The sequence below is a fragment of the Colobus angolensis genome, unplaced genomic scaffold (genome assembly GCF_000951035.1).
Source record: "Colobus angolensis palliatus isolate OR3802 unplaced genomic scaffold, Cang.pa_1.0 Scaffold9, whole genome shotgun sequence".
Classification (NCBI taxonomy): Eukaryota; Metazoa; Chordata; class Mammalia; order Primates; family Cercopithecidae; genus Colobus; species Colobus angolensis.
Window position 1 is genome coordinate 6,362,395 of NW_012122931.1, and position 15,062 is coordinate 6,377,456.

The 15,062-nt window shown below is 56.9% G+C and overlaps 3 protein-coding genes and 1 long non-coding RNA gene across 7 annotated transcripts in view; 2 read left to right on the forward strand and 2 right to left on the reverse strand.

The window, feature by feature from the left end:
• Positions 1 to 4,281, forward strand: part of ZER1 (zyg-11 related, cell cycle regulator) — a 50,003-nt gene extending 45,722 nt beyond the window's left edge. The window contains exons 15-16 of the mRNA XM_011931259.1: positions 246 to 348; positions 2,683 to 4,281. Of these exons, the coding sequence (XP_011786649.1) occupies positions 246 to 348; positions 2,683 to 2,740 (161 nt within the window). The 3' untranslated portion in view covers positions 2,741 to 4,281. The remainder of the gene's footprint in view (positions 1 to 245; positions 349 to 2,682) is intronic.
• On the reverse strand, positions 531 to 9,327 carry LOC105504042. The gene is made up of 2 exons (XR_001000564.1): positions 9,140 to 9,327; positions 531 to 934 (listed from the first exon to the last, which is right to left on the reverse strand). It is a non-coding gene; the product is annotated as an uncharacterized LOC105504042 (long non-coding RNA).
• Positions 9,328 to 9,628: 301 nt separating this feature from the next.
• Positions 9,629 to 13,179, forward strand: ZDHHC12 (zinc finger, DHHC-type containing 12). Of its 4 annotated transcripts, none has more exons than XM_011931266.1 (5): positions 9,629 to 9,758; positions 11,497 to 11,633; positions 11,953 to 12,030; positions 12,224 to 12,390; positions 12,511 to 13,179. In XM_011931266.1, the coding sequence occupies exons 1-5, from the start codon at positions 9,659 to 9,661 to the stop codon at positions 12,824 to 12,826; spliced, it is 798 nt and encodes a 265-aa protein (XP_011786656.1). In that variant the 5' UTR covers positions 9,629 to 9,658; the 3' UTR covers positions 12,827 to 13,179. The 4 variants fall into 4 exon arrangements, with proteins under 4 accessions (XP_011786656.1, XP_011786654.1, XP_011786657.1 ...); XM_011931264.1 differs by having other exon boundaries at positions 12,539 to 13,179; XM_011931267.1 differs by having other exon boundaries at positions 12,561 to 13,173.
• Positions 13,124 to 15,062, reverse strand: part of PKN3 (protein kinase N3) — a 23,171-nt gene continuing 21,232 nt past the window's right edge. The window contains exons 19-22 of the mRNA XM_011931263.1: positions 14,220 to 14,362; positions 14,031 to 14,138; positions 13,765 to 13,845; positions 13,124 to 13,654 (exon numbers count right to left, since the gene is read on the reverse strand). Coding sequence (XP_011786653.1) covers positions 13,442 to 13,654; positions 13,765 to 13,845; positions 14,031 to 14,138; positions 14,220 to 14,362 — 545 coding nt within the window. The 3' untranslated portion in view covers positions 13,124 to 13,441. The remainder of the gene's footprint in view (positions 13,655 to 13,764; positions 13,846 to 14,030; positions 14,139 to 14,219; positions 14,363 to 15,062) is intronic.

Below are 15,062 nucleotides of genomic sequence, written 5' to 3' on the forward strand. Positions count from 1 at the left end.
AAAAAAAGAGAATGAGCTCTGGAAATAAATACAGCAACTTCAAACCAAGGAGTCACCTCTTGCTTCCCCTACATGGATGCAGAACTCCCACCCATGGGGCTGGGCGCACATGTCTTGCCCCCACCAAGGCCTGTGCCTTCACACCCCCAACACCAGGATAGTCCTCACAGAACGGGTGGGTTTCTGGGCCTCGGGCTGATAAGAAGACCCATCCTGATCCTCTGCTGTCTGCTCCTATCCCACAGCGGACAAGTACTGCCCTCTGCTGATCAAAGAAGGGGGGTTGCCCCTTCTGAGGGACATAATTAAGATGGCGACCGCACGGCAGGAGACCAAGGAAATGGCCCGGTAAGAGACTAGCAGTGTGTTTCTGCCTGGAACCTTGATCTGGGGGAGTAAGGGCATAGCGGGCGCCCTCTGGAGGTTAGGGATGACTGAAATTGCCAGGGGCAGCTTGGGGTTGAGTATAGAGGTTGACAGCGTATTGATGTCCAGCTGGGGCCTCTCCAAATGTCATCTTGACCATAGTATGGCTGGAAACTAGATGACCAAGCTCTGAACGGAGCATCAGGGCCCTCGTTTGTAAGCTTAGTTTTCTTTTATTCCCAACAAACTCCATCCTTTTATCACTGGGTATTAGCAAGTCAGGTCAGAACTTCTCATTATGTTTGACCAAAGACATTCCCACTAAAGAAGGGACATGATATGGTAAAATACATTCTAGAGATGAGACGAGGCAGAGTGCAAGTGAGCTTGCTCAATGTGAAGGTCGCAAACGTGGTAGAGTCCCGGCCTTCTGTGGCTGTGTGGCTTTCACTGCAGTGTCTAAAATGCCACTCCCTCCAGTTCTCAAGTCGATCAGGACAGGAGAGACTCTCAGGGATGCGACATGTCGAAATCGTCAGGAACGACCGTGTTTTCTCCAGGATTCATTCTAGAAGGGACAACGGTCAAGCTGACCCCAGCACACTTTTTCATGGCTCTGTATAGAGCAAAAGGTCACATGGAGGAGGGGTCTGGAACTCAGAGGCTCCTCAGACAGCCACTTCCTGGGCCAGGGCAGGGAACTGTCACCTGGTTCTATTATATCTGACCAAAGGCACTGCTGGCCAGGCACAGGCTCACACCTGTAATCCTTGCACTCTGGGAGGCTGAGGTGGGTGGATCACTTGAGGTCAGGAGTTCGAGACCTGGCTAACATGGTAAAACCCCATCTCTACTAAAAATACGAAATTAGCTGGGCATAGTAGTGCGCACCTGTAATCCTAGCCACTTGGGAGGCTGAGGCAGGAGAATCACTTGAACCCAGGAGGCGGAGGTTGCAGTGAGCCGAGATGGTGCCACTACACTCCAGCCTGGTCAACAGAGCGAGACTCTGTCTCAAAAAAATTAAATTTAAAAATAAACGGACAGGGCCCACCCCTTGGTTTTCTTTTCCAGTGCATCTGGGAGGTGGGAGGTGGCCCTGGAATTTTCATGGTTAACAGGGATTCCCGGGAAATTTGAGAAGCACTGGGTAAGACTGACCAGTTACCTACCACAGTCACTTTGAACATGTGTCCGAGGCCTGTGATGGGAGTCTGAGGCACTGGCCTATCTGACAGCAAGGAGTAAATGACCCTGGATGATGCTTAGGAGAAGGCCCTCGGCCTGTCCACTGGCCCCTCTCCCACTCTGGGAATTTGCTTCCTAAAAGGTATTGGGGCACCCCTTTAACACATAGAGGCTGCAGTGAAGCCCCCAACCCACAGGCTTGATGGGGAATGGGCAAGCTGTCCGGGGTCCAAGGTGACAACTGACAGTGATGGGTGGCAGGGGTCAGGCTGGGGCGGGTGAGACTTGAAATCTGAGCTAGAGTGCTGGGCCCTGGCTGCCACAGAGTAGTGGGGGCCTTTGTGCGAACATAGCTGCCCCCACCCCACCCTGGACCTGCCACTGGATCTGGGCCTCTGGGGGAATCTGATGTGCAGTCAGTTTGGGGACCACTAGTGGACTTCTGGAAAGAGAAGGGTCTGGTGTGCAGGGAAAATGAAGAAGGAAGAGGTCACTAAAGAAAGTTCCAGGCCGGGCGCGGTGGCTCAAGCCTGTAATCCCAGCACTTTGGGAGGCCGAGACGGGCGGATCACGAGGTCAGGAGATCGAGACCATCCTGGCTAACACGGTGAAACCCCGTCTCTACTAAAAAATACAAAAAAACTAGCCGGGCGAGGTGGCGAGCGCCTGTAGTCCAAGCTATTCGGGAGGCTGAGGCAGGAGAATGGCGTGAACCCGGGGGACGGAGCTTGCAGTGAGCTGAGATCCGGCCACTGCACTCCAGCCTGGGTGACAGAGCAAGACTCCGTCTCAAAAAAAAAAAAAAAAAAAAAAAAAAAAAGTTCCAAAGGGTTCTGGAGGTCAGGCCTGAGCTGATTTGGGGACCCCTATCCACAGATGCCCTGGGACTGGGGGTGGTGGGGAGGAAGCAAGTGGAGGATGGCTGGTGATGGCATTTCTGGCCACAGGTGCCATTCCCTGAGTCCCCTGCACATGCCAGCCACTCTGCCAACCCCTCCGTCCACATCATTCAGTCAGCATCACCATCACTGTGAACACGTGTTTACCCAGCTGCCTGATGACCTCAGAGGGGCTGGGCTCACCCCAACCAAGCCCACCCTCCAATCCTGTCTCCCTCATTGTCCTCAGCAAGGTGATTGAGCACTGCAGTAACTTTAAAGAGGAAAACATGGACACATCCAGATAGAGGCCTCCACCGCCATGGCCACCACCGCTGGACCACAGGCGGAGAGGAAGCGTGCTCAAGCAGCCCAGCGGGCAGGCCCCTTCCGAGGGAGCCCCCCACGGAGTGAAGAGACATGGGGGACTTTTGCACAACCGACGCTTTTCCTTAACATTAGTGAGATATATATATTATATATATATTTTTTTTTTGGTTAGGAAGTGTGAAGTTTTGTGTGTATGATTTCTGTACAAAAACAAAAGCAACACTCCTGAGTCCTTGCAGCTTCCTTGGCCATTCTCAAACCCACTCAGCCTTCATCGCTGACACACTCACTCCTACCCCAACCAGACTAAATGCCTATAACGCTGTGAGTGTCCAGTCCTTGTCCAGGAAACTCAGACCCCAGTCTGGCTTCCTTTCATGAGAGGAGCAGGCCTTGGACAGCGTATCCAGCATCCTGACCCACTGCCCATGCCTGAGAACTCCATCTCGGCTCTCGGGCCCAGCTGATGGGGTTTGGGGATTAGAACTTACCCCACTGGGTCTCCCAAAAGCCTTGGTGCTCCCAGCTGTGGGCCATCTGGGGCAAGAAAGTGAGCTGTTCCTAGGCGAAGGTCCAGGCAGCCCTGCCCCTGAAGACCTTCCAGGAGCAGGGCGCCCAGTGGCCCTGCTGCTGTCCGGCCAGGCCTGCCTGAGGCCACGCTGCTATGGAGGCTGCCTCCTAGTCTCCCACCAGGTCCCAGGCTGTGGAAAGCCCCAGCCCAGGGATGGTCAGAACTCGGGGGCAGATTCCACTGCCCCTTCTGCCAAAACACATCCAGAACCTGGTCCCTGCCCTGGAAGCCAGCATCTTCTGGGGCCAGGGGCTTGCTTCCTTGCTCCACAGCCTTCAACTGCCCAGATGCTCCCACCAGCAGAACTGAGCCTGCCTCCTCATCCCAGCCTGCCCCGCTGCCCAGAGGACCCCACGCCTCTCAGAGGCAGAGGTCCCACGCCAGCCTTTGACCCACAGCGGCCACACAGCCGCCTCCAGACCAGCACTCGGACTGCCCTGCAGTGGCTGCTTGGGCCTCCCTGGAAGTCCCACCCTGCCCTCAGCTTTACCTTGGAAGCCTGAGAGGCGACGGCTCTCTTGCGCTCCTTCCTCGGTGGACGCTGCCTTGCTTCTCATCGGACACTTGTGGATCACAGGGGCCTGGAGTGCTAACCCTGGAGGCAGCCTTTGGGTGATGGCTTTTTCTTCCCTCTTCCCTCTGCGGGCCTGTTTTCAGGTGTTCCTAGCATTTCCGCCTCCAGGCAGGACGGGATGGGTGAGCAGCTTTGGGAGAGACACCTGGCCTTTTTCTCCTGGAGCCTCTCCCTCCCTGTCCTGGGAAGTGGGCGGCAGCCCTGTGTTCCCCCAGCTTGGCAGATGGGCTGCATGCAGCGCTCCCTTCCATCCCACGCTCAGCGGCCCCGGCCAGACCCTGGCAGAGTTCACACCTCATTGCTTTACCCCCTGGGGCCTGGGGAAATGTCTGTACTTTGGGATGTCACAGAAATACATTTTTGTGCAAAATGGAGAACAGAGCGTCTTTTTTTGTGGAGGGGATTGCTAGCCTGGCTTCCAGGCTCTGGAGCAGGACTTGAGCCACCCCCGGCAGGGGGACCGCAGTGTGGGTAGTTCTGTGGTAGGGAGGGGTGCGTTTGGTAGGTTAAAGGGCTGCAGGCTGGGGACAGGTGGCAGGGGACTGAGCTGGAGTACCTGTTTCCTATGCGTTCTCTTCACATCCCTGTGCCCACTGAGGACACAGCTGGCAACCAGACCAACAGGGTGCCTGCCCAGGATGGCTCAGCCTGATGGGGGAGACAGATGGCAAATAAAAGATTATGACTCTGTGCCACCAGCAGGGAGAAGGCAGCGGAGGAGGTGTCTCCTGCCAGTGGATGGGAGTGGGCAGGCAGGTCAGGGAAGCCTGGAGTCTGCTGGGCCACAGTGCTTTAGGGAGAGGGAAAGGAGCCAGCACGGTGTCCCCATGTGTCTAGGAGGCTTCTCACAAGAGGCAGATTGGAGCCAAACCCAGAGAAAAGACGGAGGCTGCCCAGGACTGGCCCGAGGGGTGGAGGAAAAGTGCATTCTCAGCAGAGGGTCCTGCCAGGGTGGACAGAGAAGCAGCCCCATGTGGCTCTGGCAGCGTGAGGAACAAGGGTGGAATGGGACGGGACCAAGAAGTCGCTGGGGCCAAATTGTGAGGTGCCCAGACTCTAGCATGGCCCAGGGCCGTCCTGGCTGACACCTGTGGTCCTTGCAGCTCTATCGACAGTGCCTTGTCATCCTCAAGAGCTGCCTGGTTGGAATAAGAAATTATATGGTCAGCCGGGCACAGTGGCTCACGCCTGTAATCCCAGCACTCTGGGAGGCCCAGGCGGGTGGATCACGAGGTCAGGAGATCGAGACCATCCTGGCTCACACGGTGAAACCCCATCTCTACTGAAAAATACGAAAAAATTAGCCGGGCGTGGTGGCGGGCACCTGTAGTCTCAGCTACTCGAGAGGCTGAGGCAGGAGAATGGCGTGAACCTGGGAGGCGGAGCTTGCAGTGAGCCCAGATGACACCACTGCACTCCAGCCTGGGCGACAGAGCGAGACTCTGTCTCTGAAAACAAAAAAGAAATGATACAGTCACACCCTTTATAGACCACTGTGAGTGTGTGGATTTTACCCTCTATGTGAGGTTTTAAGCCTGGGCATCAGGACTCAATTAAGCATTTCTGGAAGCTGAGCACTGACTCCTCCCACAGCCTCTGTGAAGCCGAGGTCCCCTCTTCTCCACCTGCTGCAGGGCCTGGATCTGGCCTCTCTCTCTCCCCTGGCCGAGAGCGCCCTGCCACTGGCCACCCACAGGACCTGGGCAGGAAGAGCCTCGAGTATTTTCTCTCAGAACCCTGGTGGGTCGTCGGTGCCTCGGAGGGAATGAGGGCAGTGCCTGCCAGCAGCAGCCAACACTGCTGAACCTTCTTCTGTGTGCCAGGCCCCGGGCTAAGTGCTTCATGTACCTTCCGCTTCCTCAGAACCCTGGCAATAATACATTTTCAGACAAGGACACTGAGGCTCAGAGAGGTGAAGTGACTTTATTTTTTATTTTTTTGAGACAAGGTCTCACTGTTGCCCAGGCTGAGTGCAATGACACGCTCACAGCTCACTGCAGCCTCGACCTCCTGGGCTCAAGCAATCCTTGCACCTCAGCCTCCCAAGTAGCTGGGACAACAAACGTGCACCCCATGCATTTCTAATTTTTGTTTTTTTGTAGAAATGGGGTCTCACTGTGTTGCCCAGACTGGTTTCAAACTCCCAGGCTCAAGCAGTCTTCCCACTTCAGCCTCCCACAGTGTTGAGATTACAGGCATATGCCACCATACCTGGCCTGAAATGACTTACTTCCTCAAGGTTGCCACAGTAAAGGAGGGAAAATAAGGTCCTCAGAGGTGCCAGGTGCTCCTCCTCTAGCTCCTTGGCCTGGTACCTGCCATTTCCTGTGTCAGGAACACTCTAGTTCCTGCTCATCCCATCACAGCATCTACTTATCTCACGGGGCTGAAGTTGCTTTATCTCGTCTCCCCCATTGGACTGTGAACAGCAAGCCACATCAAGGCTCTGCTGTAGCCCAGCACAAAACCTGGCACATCGAGGGCTCTCCTTTTAAAAACTTGTGGCCAGGCTGGGTGCAGGGCTCACGCCTGTAATCTCAGGACTTTGGGAGGCCAGGGCGGGTGGATCCCTTGAGGTCAGAAGTTTGAGACTAGCCTGGCCAAAACGGTGAAACCCCGTCTCTACTAAAAACACAAAAATTAGCTGGGTGTGGTGGCACGCACCTGTAATCCCAGCTACTCAGGAGGCTGAGGCAGGAGAATTGCTTGAACCCACTGGGGAGGCAGAGTTTGCAGTGAGCTGAGATCGTGCCATTGTACTCTAGCCCAGGTGACAGAGCAAGACTCCATTTCTTCTTTTTTTTTTGAGACCGAGTCTTGCTCTCCCACCCGGGCTGGAGTGCAGTGGCCGGATCTCAGCTCACTGCAAACTCCGCCTCCCGGGTTCACGCCATTCTCCTGCCTCAGCCTCCCGAGTAGCTGGGACTACAGGCGCCCGCCACCTCGCCCGGCTAGTTTTTTGTATTTTTAGTAGAGACGGGGTTTCACCATGTTAGCCAGGATGGTCTCGATCTCCTGACCTTGTGATGCGCCCGTCTCGGCCTCCCAAAGTGCTGGGATTACAGGCTTGAGCCACCACGCCCAGCCCACGACTCCATTTCAAAAACAAAACAAAACACCTAGGTGATGGGATGAGCTGTGCAGCAAACCACCGTGGCACACGTTTACCTATGTAACAAGGCTGTACATCCTACACATGTACCCCTGAGCTTAAAATGAAACTTGGAGAGAAAAGAAAAAGAAACTATATTTTGCCACTCAGCACCTTCAAACATGACCTACCTCTCCAAAAGCAGACTGATATCTAAACCATAAAGTCATTTTACTGAGTCTCCCTAAGAAATGTGACCTCTGGCTGGGCGCAGTGGCTCACACCTGTAATCTCAGCACTTTAGGAGGCCGAGGCCGGCGGATCACAAGGAGTTCAAGGGTACCCTGGCCAACATGGTGAAATCCTGTCTCTACTAAGAATTTAAAAAAAATTAGCCGGGCATGGTGGCGCATGCCTGTAATCCCAGCTACTTGGGAGGCTGAGGCAGGAGAATCGCTTGAACCTGGGAGGCAGATGTTGCAATGAGCCGAGATTGCGCCATTGCACTCCAGCCTGGGCAACAAGAGCAAAACTCCATCTCAAAAAAAAAAAAAAAAGTGTGGTGGGATGGGAACTTAAAATTGTGATCCTTCCTCTGTCCATTTGAGATGTGTGTGTATCTCACAATTCAGGAGTGTTTTTTCAAGGACCTGAAGGCCATTCCATTGAAGTGTAATATCAGGAAGATTGGAGCCTCTGTCTCCTAGTCTCTGCGGGAGAACAGAGTCCTAACTTTCATAATTGCCAGCGAGCACACAGAGCTGCCTAATCACATTTACCATGACCAACCCTTCAGAATTTTTCATTTCCCTTACTCTACTGAAGCCCTCACCATTTCTCTCCCCTCCCTCATTCTCCCTTTAAGCCAGACATGGTCGTGCACGCCTGCAGTCCCAACTACTCTGGAGGCTGAGGGGGACGATTGCCTCAGCTCAGGAGTTTGAGGCCATCCTGGGCAACATAGCGAGACCCCATCTCAAGAAAGAAGAAAACAGGCCGGGCGCGGTGGCTCACGCCTGTAATCCCAGCACTTTGGGAGGCCGAGGTGGGTGGATCACGAGGTCAGGAGATTGAGACCATCCTGGCTAACTCGGTGAAACCCAGTCTCTACTAAAAATACAAAAAATTAGCCAGATGTGGTGGCGGGCGCCTGTAGTCCCAGCTACTTGGGAGGCTGAGGCAGGAGAATCACTCGAACCTGGGAGGCGGAGTTTGCAGTGAACCCAGATCGTGCCACTGCACTCCAGCCTAGGCAACAGAGTGAGGCTCTGTCTGAACAAAGAAAAAAAAGGTGGGAATTAATTGACTTGCAACCAAGGGATGCAGTTAGTATCAGCTTCAGGGACAGCTGAATCTGGAGGGCCCAGACAATGTTGTTCAGACCATCTCTCGCTCCCTCCTTTAGTGCTGCTTATCCATCTCTATGTGTCTTTATAAGTTGGTCTCATTTTCTCCAGCCACAGACAGGGTAGGCCCTCTCCGCACAGCGTAAAGATGGCTCTCAGTTGCCTTATATCCCATTCCTTAGGCTTGAGATCCAAAAGAATGCCCCTTCCTCTCAGCATCTAGACAGTAATCTCATGGAAGGCCTGTGATTGGTTCTGCAGAGTCGAACGCCCACAGCCTGCCGCTCGCCATCCTATGGGGTGAGGGACAGTCCCTCCAATCACATGGGATGGGAAGTCGATTCCCCAATCAAAAAAAGGATGTTGAGCTGAGAAGAACAACAGATGTCAGAGGAGTATCCTGGAGGAGCTGGGATGGGGCCAATCAGATGGAGGCGGAGGAGGATGCTGGTATCAGTGGGAGGTGCTGTGGAAAGGCAGGGCTGAGTGGGGAAGGCCCTGGGGACACAGGGAAGGAGGACAGCTTCAGCCTCTGGCAGGGAAAGTCCGCCTGTAGGTGGTGGCTCACAGCAGGAGAGGCAAGACAGCCCCGTCCTAGACAAGGCGCTTCCATTATTTAATCCTCCCAAACACCTTAGGATGGAGACGCTATTGTCATCCCCCTTATAGAGACAGAAAACAGCTCAGAGGGGCTCAGTAACTCGCCCAGGGTCACACAGGTAGGAAGGGACAGTGCTGGGATTTCTGACTCCCGCCTAAGTTGGATCACCCATAGTCGGAATCTGCACCACATACCTCCACTTTTCTCTCCGTTTGCAATATCTGAGAGTAAATAGCAGGGAGGTAAAGCTGTCACCACAGACCAACCTTGGGCGAGCCCTGGCCCTCTGGAGACCTTAGTCATCACATCTTCGAAATGGGCACAATTTTGCCTCTCGGACTCACAGCAAACCGCTGGATCTTTTAAGCGCCCAGGGAGCTACGCGCATGCGCGAGGCTGCGAGGGCGGGCACAGGGGAGCGCGGGGGAGGTGCGCGCGCGCGCGCCTGGTCTTTCAAAAGTTACCTGGCGGGTGGGGCTGGAGTTAGGGGAGTTACCAGCTGCGCGCGCGCCGGCCCCGCCCTCAGCCTCTTCAGGCACCTGTTGGCTTGAGGGTCCACTCGGCCGCAGCTGCCATCCAATAGGCAGACTCCCTGATCCAGTCCGGCCCTGCCCAGCGCCCAGATCCACCAATCCCCGGGCGACCGCGCTCCCCTCCCTCGGAGGGCCCGCCCTTCTGGGCACTTCTTCCGGGTGGGGCCCCTGGCCGAGGCGATGGCCCCCTGGGCGCTCCTCAGCCCTGGGGTCCTGGTGCGGACCGGGCACACCGTGCTGACCTGGGGGATCACGCTGGTGCTCTTCCTGCACGATACCGGTGAGCCGGACCCCGAGCGACCCCGGACCCACCCGATCCCGCGTGGTTCCCCAGACTTTCGGGTCTCACTGGGTCTCCCGCCTAATCCCTGGAGATCCTGGGATTGGCCCGATCTCCGCCATCTCCTGAAGCCCCCTCCCCATCTATCATTCCAATAGCCACCCGCTCTCAGCCTGATACCCCGTTGATTCCTGATTAACCCCAGCATCTTCCTGATCATTGCCAAATGCCCTGTCCATCCCAGGACCCAGCCGGTGCCCACCAGATCCAAGGACCGACTTGAGCCCCATGTCCCTTGATCCTGGGACCCACTAGTTCCTTCCCAGGAACTGACCCCAAACCGTCCCATCCGTATGATTAGGAGGCTCAACTAGATGCAAGGATTGGCATTCTGTCCACACCCACACCCTCCACACCCCCATGGTCACCAGCTGCCCAAGTCCAGGCAACCCCTCAGGCAAGAGAACACCCCACAGGGTGAGGCCTGTCTCCCATCTTCCCACAGATTCACCCACCTACCCACCTCCATTTCCCTCATTCCCCTCAGTAGCCCCCTACCCAGCACCTCACCTGCCACGGGCAGCCTCCCTCCCTGTCACCCACAGCAGCCCCCAGCCCTCCTTCCATGGTGGTCCAGCCTCAGTTTCTGGACTGGGGCCCCTGCTGGTTTTCCTCCCAAGACCTCAGACCTCCTCCACCACCTTCACCCTTTGGCCTAAAAACTTGCTCAGGTCTCCCTATCAGAAAACAACCCCCCTCAAAAGCCACCCTTTCTCCTCTGCTCCCCCTTACAACCAAGGGACGTGGGATTTGTCTACACTCTGCTGTCTGGTGGTCTCATGCCCCCTCATTCCTTGCCCTGCACCCTACCTCCCCAAAATACTGTCACCACCATGGGCTGAAGCCACTGGACCCTTTTTTGTTTGTTTGTTTTTGTTTTTGAGGCAGAGTCTCGCTCTGTCGCCCAGGCTGGAGTGCAGTGGCCGGATCTCAGCTCACTGCAAGCTCCGCCTCCCGGGTTCATGCCATTCTCCTGCGTCAGCCTCCCGAGTAGCTGGGACCACAGGCGCCCGCCACCTCGCCCGGCTAGTTTTTGTATTTTTAGTAGAGACGGGGTTTCACCGTGTTAGCCAGGATGGTCTCGATCTCCTGACCTCGTGATCCACCCGTCTCGGCCTCCCAAAGTGCTGGGATTACAGGCTTGAGCCACCACGCCCGGCCTGGACCCTTTCTTATGCCCCTCTGCAGCATCTGAGCCTGCCAGCTGCACCCTCCCTTCCATATCTCTCTCAGGCATTTCAGACCTGGCCAGTCTCTCATCATTGCAGAGCCAGAGACACAGGACCCCTCCTTCCTCTCTCCCACATCCAGTCAGGTCTGGCTCCCTTCACCCAGCAGCCCCCTCTGTCCATTCCTTCCTCTCTCACTTCCTGCCAGGCCTTTGCAGCTCCCCTCTTCTTCCTCCTGGCCAGATTCTCTGCCCCTAGGCTTCCCCGATCCATTTCTCTAGCAATGAGGTTTTCCAAAACAGATCTGGCCTTATAACCTTCCATGGTTCCCTCTGACCCTCCAGATAAAGTTCAGAAGAACTGCTGGCCACACACAACCACTCATGGAACCAACATCTCCAGGTCTTTGCTCGGCCAGGAACACACTTCCGCACCTCCAACTGCAACCCAGCCCCACCCACTCCTGTTCTACCCGGCCCAGCCTCACTGTGCTCTCCCGGCCTCTCCAGAGCTGCGGCAATGGGAGGAGCAGGGGGAGCTGCTCCTGCCCCTCATCTTCCTGCTCCTGGTGCTGGGCTCCCTGCTGCTCTACCTCGCTGTGTCACTCATGGACCCCGGCTACGTGAATGTGCAGCCCCAGCCTCAGGTAACCAGGGGCCCCTACTCTCACCAACAAGGACTCAACAGCCAGCACGTCTCCATGCCAGGCTCTGTGCTGCAGGCTCTTGTGGGGGCAGCTCAGTGAATCCCCTTGCCAGCCCTAGAGCCCCATCCTACAGTAGTGAGGAAACTGCTGGGGCCCAGAGAAGGAAGAGACTTGCAAACATCACACAGCCACCCTCAGTCCAGGGTGCTCCGCCACACCCCACACCTCCATTCTGCACGGGATGGGTCCTAAACTCCACAACCAGAGCTAAGCTGGCCCCTAGGGGAGCTGCCCACCAATGCCACCTGTCTCATTCCAGGAGGAGCTCAAAGAGGAGCAGACAGCCATGGTTCCTCCAGCCATCCCTCTTCGGCGCTGCAGATACTGCCTGGTGCTGGTGAGTGATGCAGAGACACTCACCTGGGAGAGGTTGGCCCAAAGCTGAGACTCCTCGACCTCCTCCTGCCCCAGTGCCTGGGCCTCACCCCTCCTCCAAGAAGGCCTTCCGTCATCAGGCCCTGATTCCTCCCCTCAGTGGTGGGCTCACAGCAGGGCTGGCACTGAGCCTCCACTCTCCTCCATGCCCACAGCAGCCCCTGAGGGCTCGGCACTGCCGTGAGTGCCGCCGTTGCGTCCGCCGCTACGACCACCACTGCCCCTGGATGGAGAACTGTGTGGGGGAGCGCAACCACCCACTCTTTGTGGTCTACCTGGCACTGCAGCTAGTGGTGCTTCTCTGGGGCCTGTACCTGGCATGGTGGGTGCTGCTGCCCGGGCATAGGGGGAGGGTGGGATGTATGCTCCCACAGGGGTGGACAGAGCCAGGACTCCCAGGGATCCAGCACAGGGAGGGAAGGGCTCCCCTACCCTCCCCCAGCACCAGGCCCCTGTCCCCTGCACTGCAGGTCAGGCCTCCAGTTTTTCCAGCCCTGGGGACTATGGCTGCGATCCAGCGGGCTCTTGTTTGCCACCTTCCTGCTGCTGTCCCTCTTCTCGTTGGTGGCCAGCCTGCTCCTCGCCTCGCACCTCTACCTGGTGGCCAGCAACACCACCACCTGGGAATTCATCTCCTCACACCGCATCGCCTATCTCCGCCAGCGCCCCGGCAACCCCTTCGACCGAGGCCTGACCCGCAACCTGGCCCACTTCTTCTGTGGGTGGCCCTCGGGGTCCTGGGAGACCCTCTGGGCTGAGGAGGAGGGGGAGGGCAGCAGCCCAGCTGTTTAGGGTTGCTGGAGGCTGGGCTACTATCTTGTGCCTGAAAACCACGGGACCTGTCCCCAGCTAGGGTCAGCCCTTGGAGGGCCTGGAGTCACTCACTCCTGCCCACTCCTCCCAGGCCCCAGAACTGAACTTCAAGACAGACAGATCCCTGCCTCGGTGGGCAGTTCTGCCTTCCAAGGAAGAAAGGGAAAAAAAGGGACCTGTGGGCAGCTCAGGCCCAAGCAGACCCCGGGCTCCACCCCAGCCCCACCCAGGCTACTGCCAGTGCACACTTTTACAAATTTAATAGTCTATAAAGCAAGTCCAGTCTTAAAAAGACAAACCATATCACTCCTTGCTGCGGCACCCTTTCTGGGCCAGGTCTCGCTGGGAGGTAGAGGAGGGCGAGCTGGAGGGGGAGGGGACACACTTTGCCCAGTGACACTGAGCAAAGCCCACAACAGTGGCCCCATGGCTGCCACCTCGAGTCCCAAGGGCTCATAAGTACCCGGCAAGGCCTGGACCGCCAGGCAGGGCACACAGGTGGGCAAGCAGAGGCTCTATCAGTCTGTGGGGGAAGGGGACAGAGGTGCCAGGAGATGCCCTCAGGGCTCCAGGAATCGCTCTGACACAAAGTCGAAGTCCCGGAAGGCGGCCTGTTGGCGGGCAGTGAGGAGGCTGTGGGGTGCAGGTGGGGTCAGGGCAGGCGGCAGCCCTGTGAACTCGCCCTCAAAGTAGCGCAGGTCCGCAGGGCCACAGAGGGTGGGCACGAAGGGGGGCTGGATGGTGCGGGCGAGCAGGGCTTGCCAGTTGGTGGTCTGGGGGAAAAGGAGAGGCGCCTGAGATGGCAGGAACAGCAGCTCCATGAGTCACTCCATGTCACCTACCCTGCCAGGCACAGGGGACCACCACCACCCCAGCCACTCACCCTGAAGAACGGCTGGACCTTGATCTCCTCGGCATCCTGCTCACCCGCCCCGAGGCGCTTCTCGGGGCACTTCTGGAGGAGCTGGGCAATAGGACAGGCGCTCACTTAGGTCATTCAGCCCCAGGCACTGCCATCATCCACAGGCCCCAAGCACGCTGGCCCAGAGCGCTCTTCGGATGGGTGGCAGGGGGTCCGCTGTCCCATGACGGAGGGCACATGGGCCTTGAGCAGCCATCCAGCCCAGACCCAGACCCTGCAGTGCTTACCTTCTGAATGAGCTCAAGCCCTTGCACCGACAGAAAGCCGGGGTAGGGAGCGTCCATGTTAACGATGCAGTCAAACACCTCTTCCTCCGTGTCCCCTGGGAAAGGGCACTATGGAGATGGGGGCTCAGCAGGATGCACAGGCCACCCCACTCCAACCCAGAGGCCCAGACAGCACGCTCCAGCACTCACCTCACCCACCAGCATCTCATAGAGCAGCACGCCCAGCCCCCACCAGTCCACAGCCCGTGTGTACGCCTCCTGGGTCAGCACCTCGGGAGCCAGGAACTCCGGGGTGCCGCAGAAGGTGCTAGTCCGGTCCCCGAAGCCGATCCCTACAAATCAACAGGCACACCAAAAGCAGATTGGTGTGGCCTATTCACAATAACCTTAACAGCCAAGCCTCAGCCAGGGAGCTGAGCCTGTGCCAAGCCCTGCCCTGTACCCAAGGAGGTCGGAATGGTTATGACGCCATTTGACTGCATGCGGAGCCAAGCTCACAGGCTAAGGTCACAGAAGGCAGAACTCAGCCGGGTATGGTGGCTCACACCTGTAATCCCAGCACTTTGGGAGGCTGAGGCGGGCAGATCATGAGGTCAGGAGTTCGAGATCAGCCTGGCCAACATGGTAAAACCCCGTCTCAACTAAAGATACAACAAATAAGCTGGGGCATGGTGGCATGTGCCTATAATTGCAGCTACTTGGAAAGCTGAGGCAGGAGAATCTCTTGAACCCTGGAGGCAGAGGTAGCAGTGAGCCGAGATCGTGCCATTGCACTCCAGCCTGAGCAACAGGGCAAGACTCCGTCTCAAAAAAACAAAAGCCAGGCGCAGTGGCTCACGCCTGCAATCTCAGCACTTTGGGAGGCCAAAGTGGGCAGATCATGAGATCAGCAGATCGAGACCATCCTGGCTAACACAGTGAAACCCCGTCTCTACTAAAAAAATACAAAAATTAGGCCGGGCGCGGTGGCTCAAGCCTGTAATCCCAGCACTTTGGGAGGCCGAGACGGGCGGATCACGAGGTCAGGAGATC

Coding starts and splice junctions, on each gene's coding strand:
- ZDHHC12 (XM_011931264.1), top strand. CDS start 9,659: ATGGCCCCCTGGGCGCTCCTCAGCCCTGGGGTCCTGGTGCGGACCGGG. Junction 9,759..11,496: donor GCTCTTCCTGCACGATACCG/GTGAGCCGGACC, acceptor CGGCCTCTCCAG/AGCTGCGGCAATGGGAGGAG. Junction 12,031..12,223: donor GCAGATACTGCCTGGTGCTG/GTGAGTGATGCA, acceptor CCATGCCCACAG/CAGCCCCTGAGGGCTCGGCA.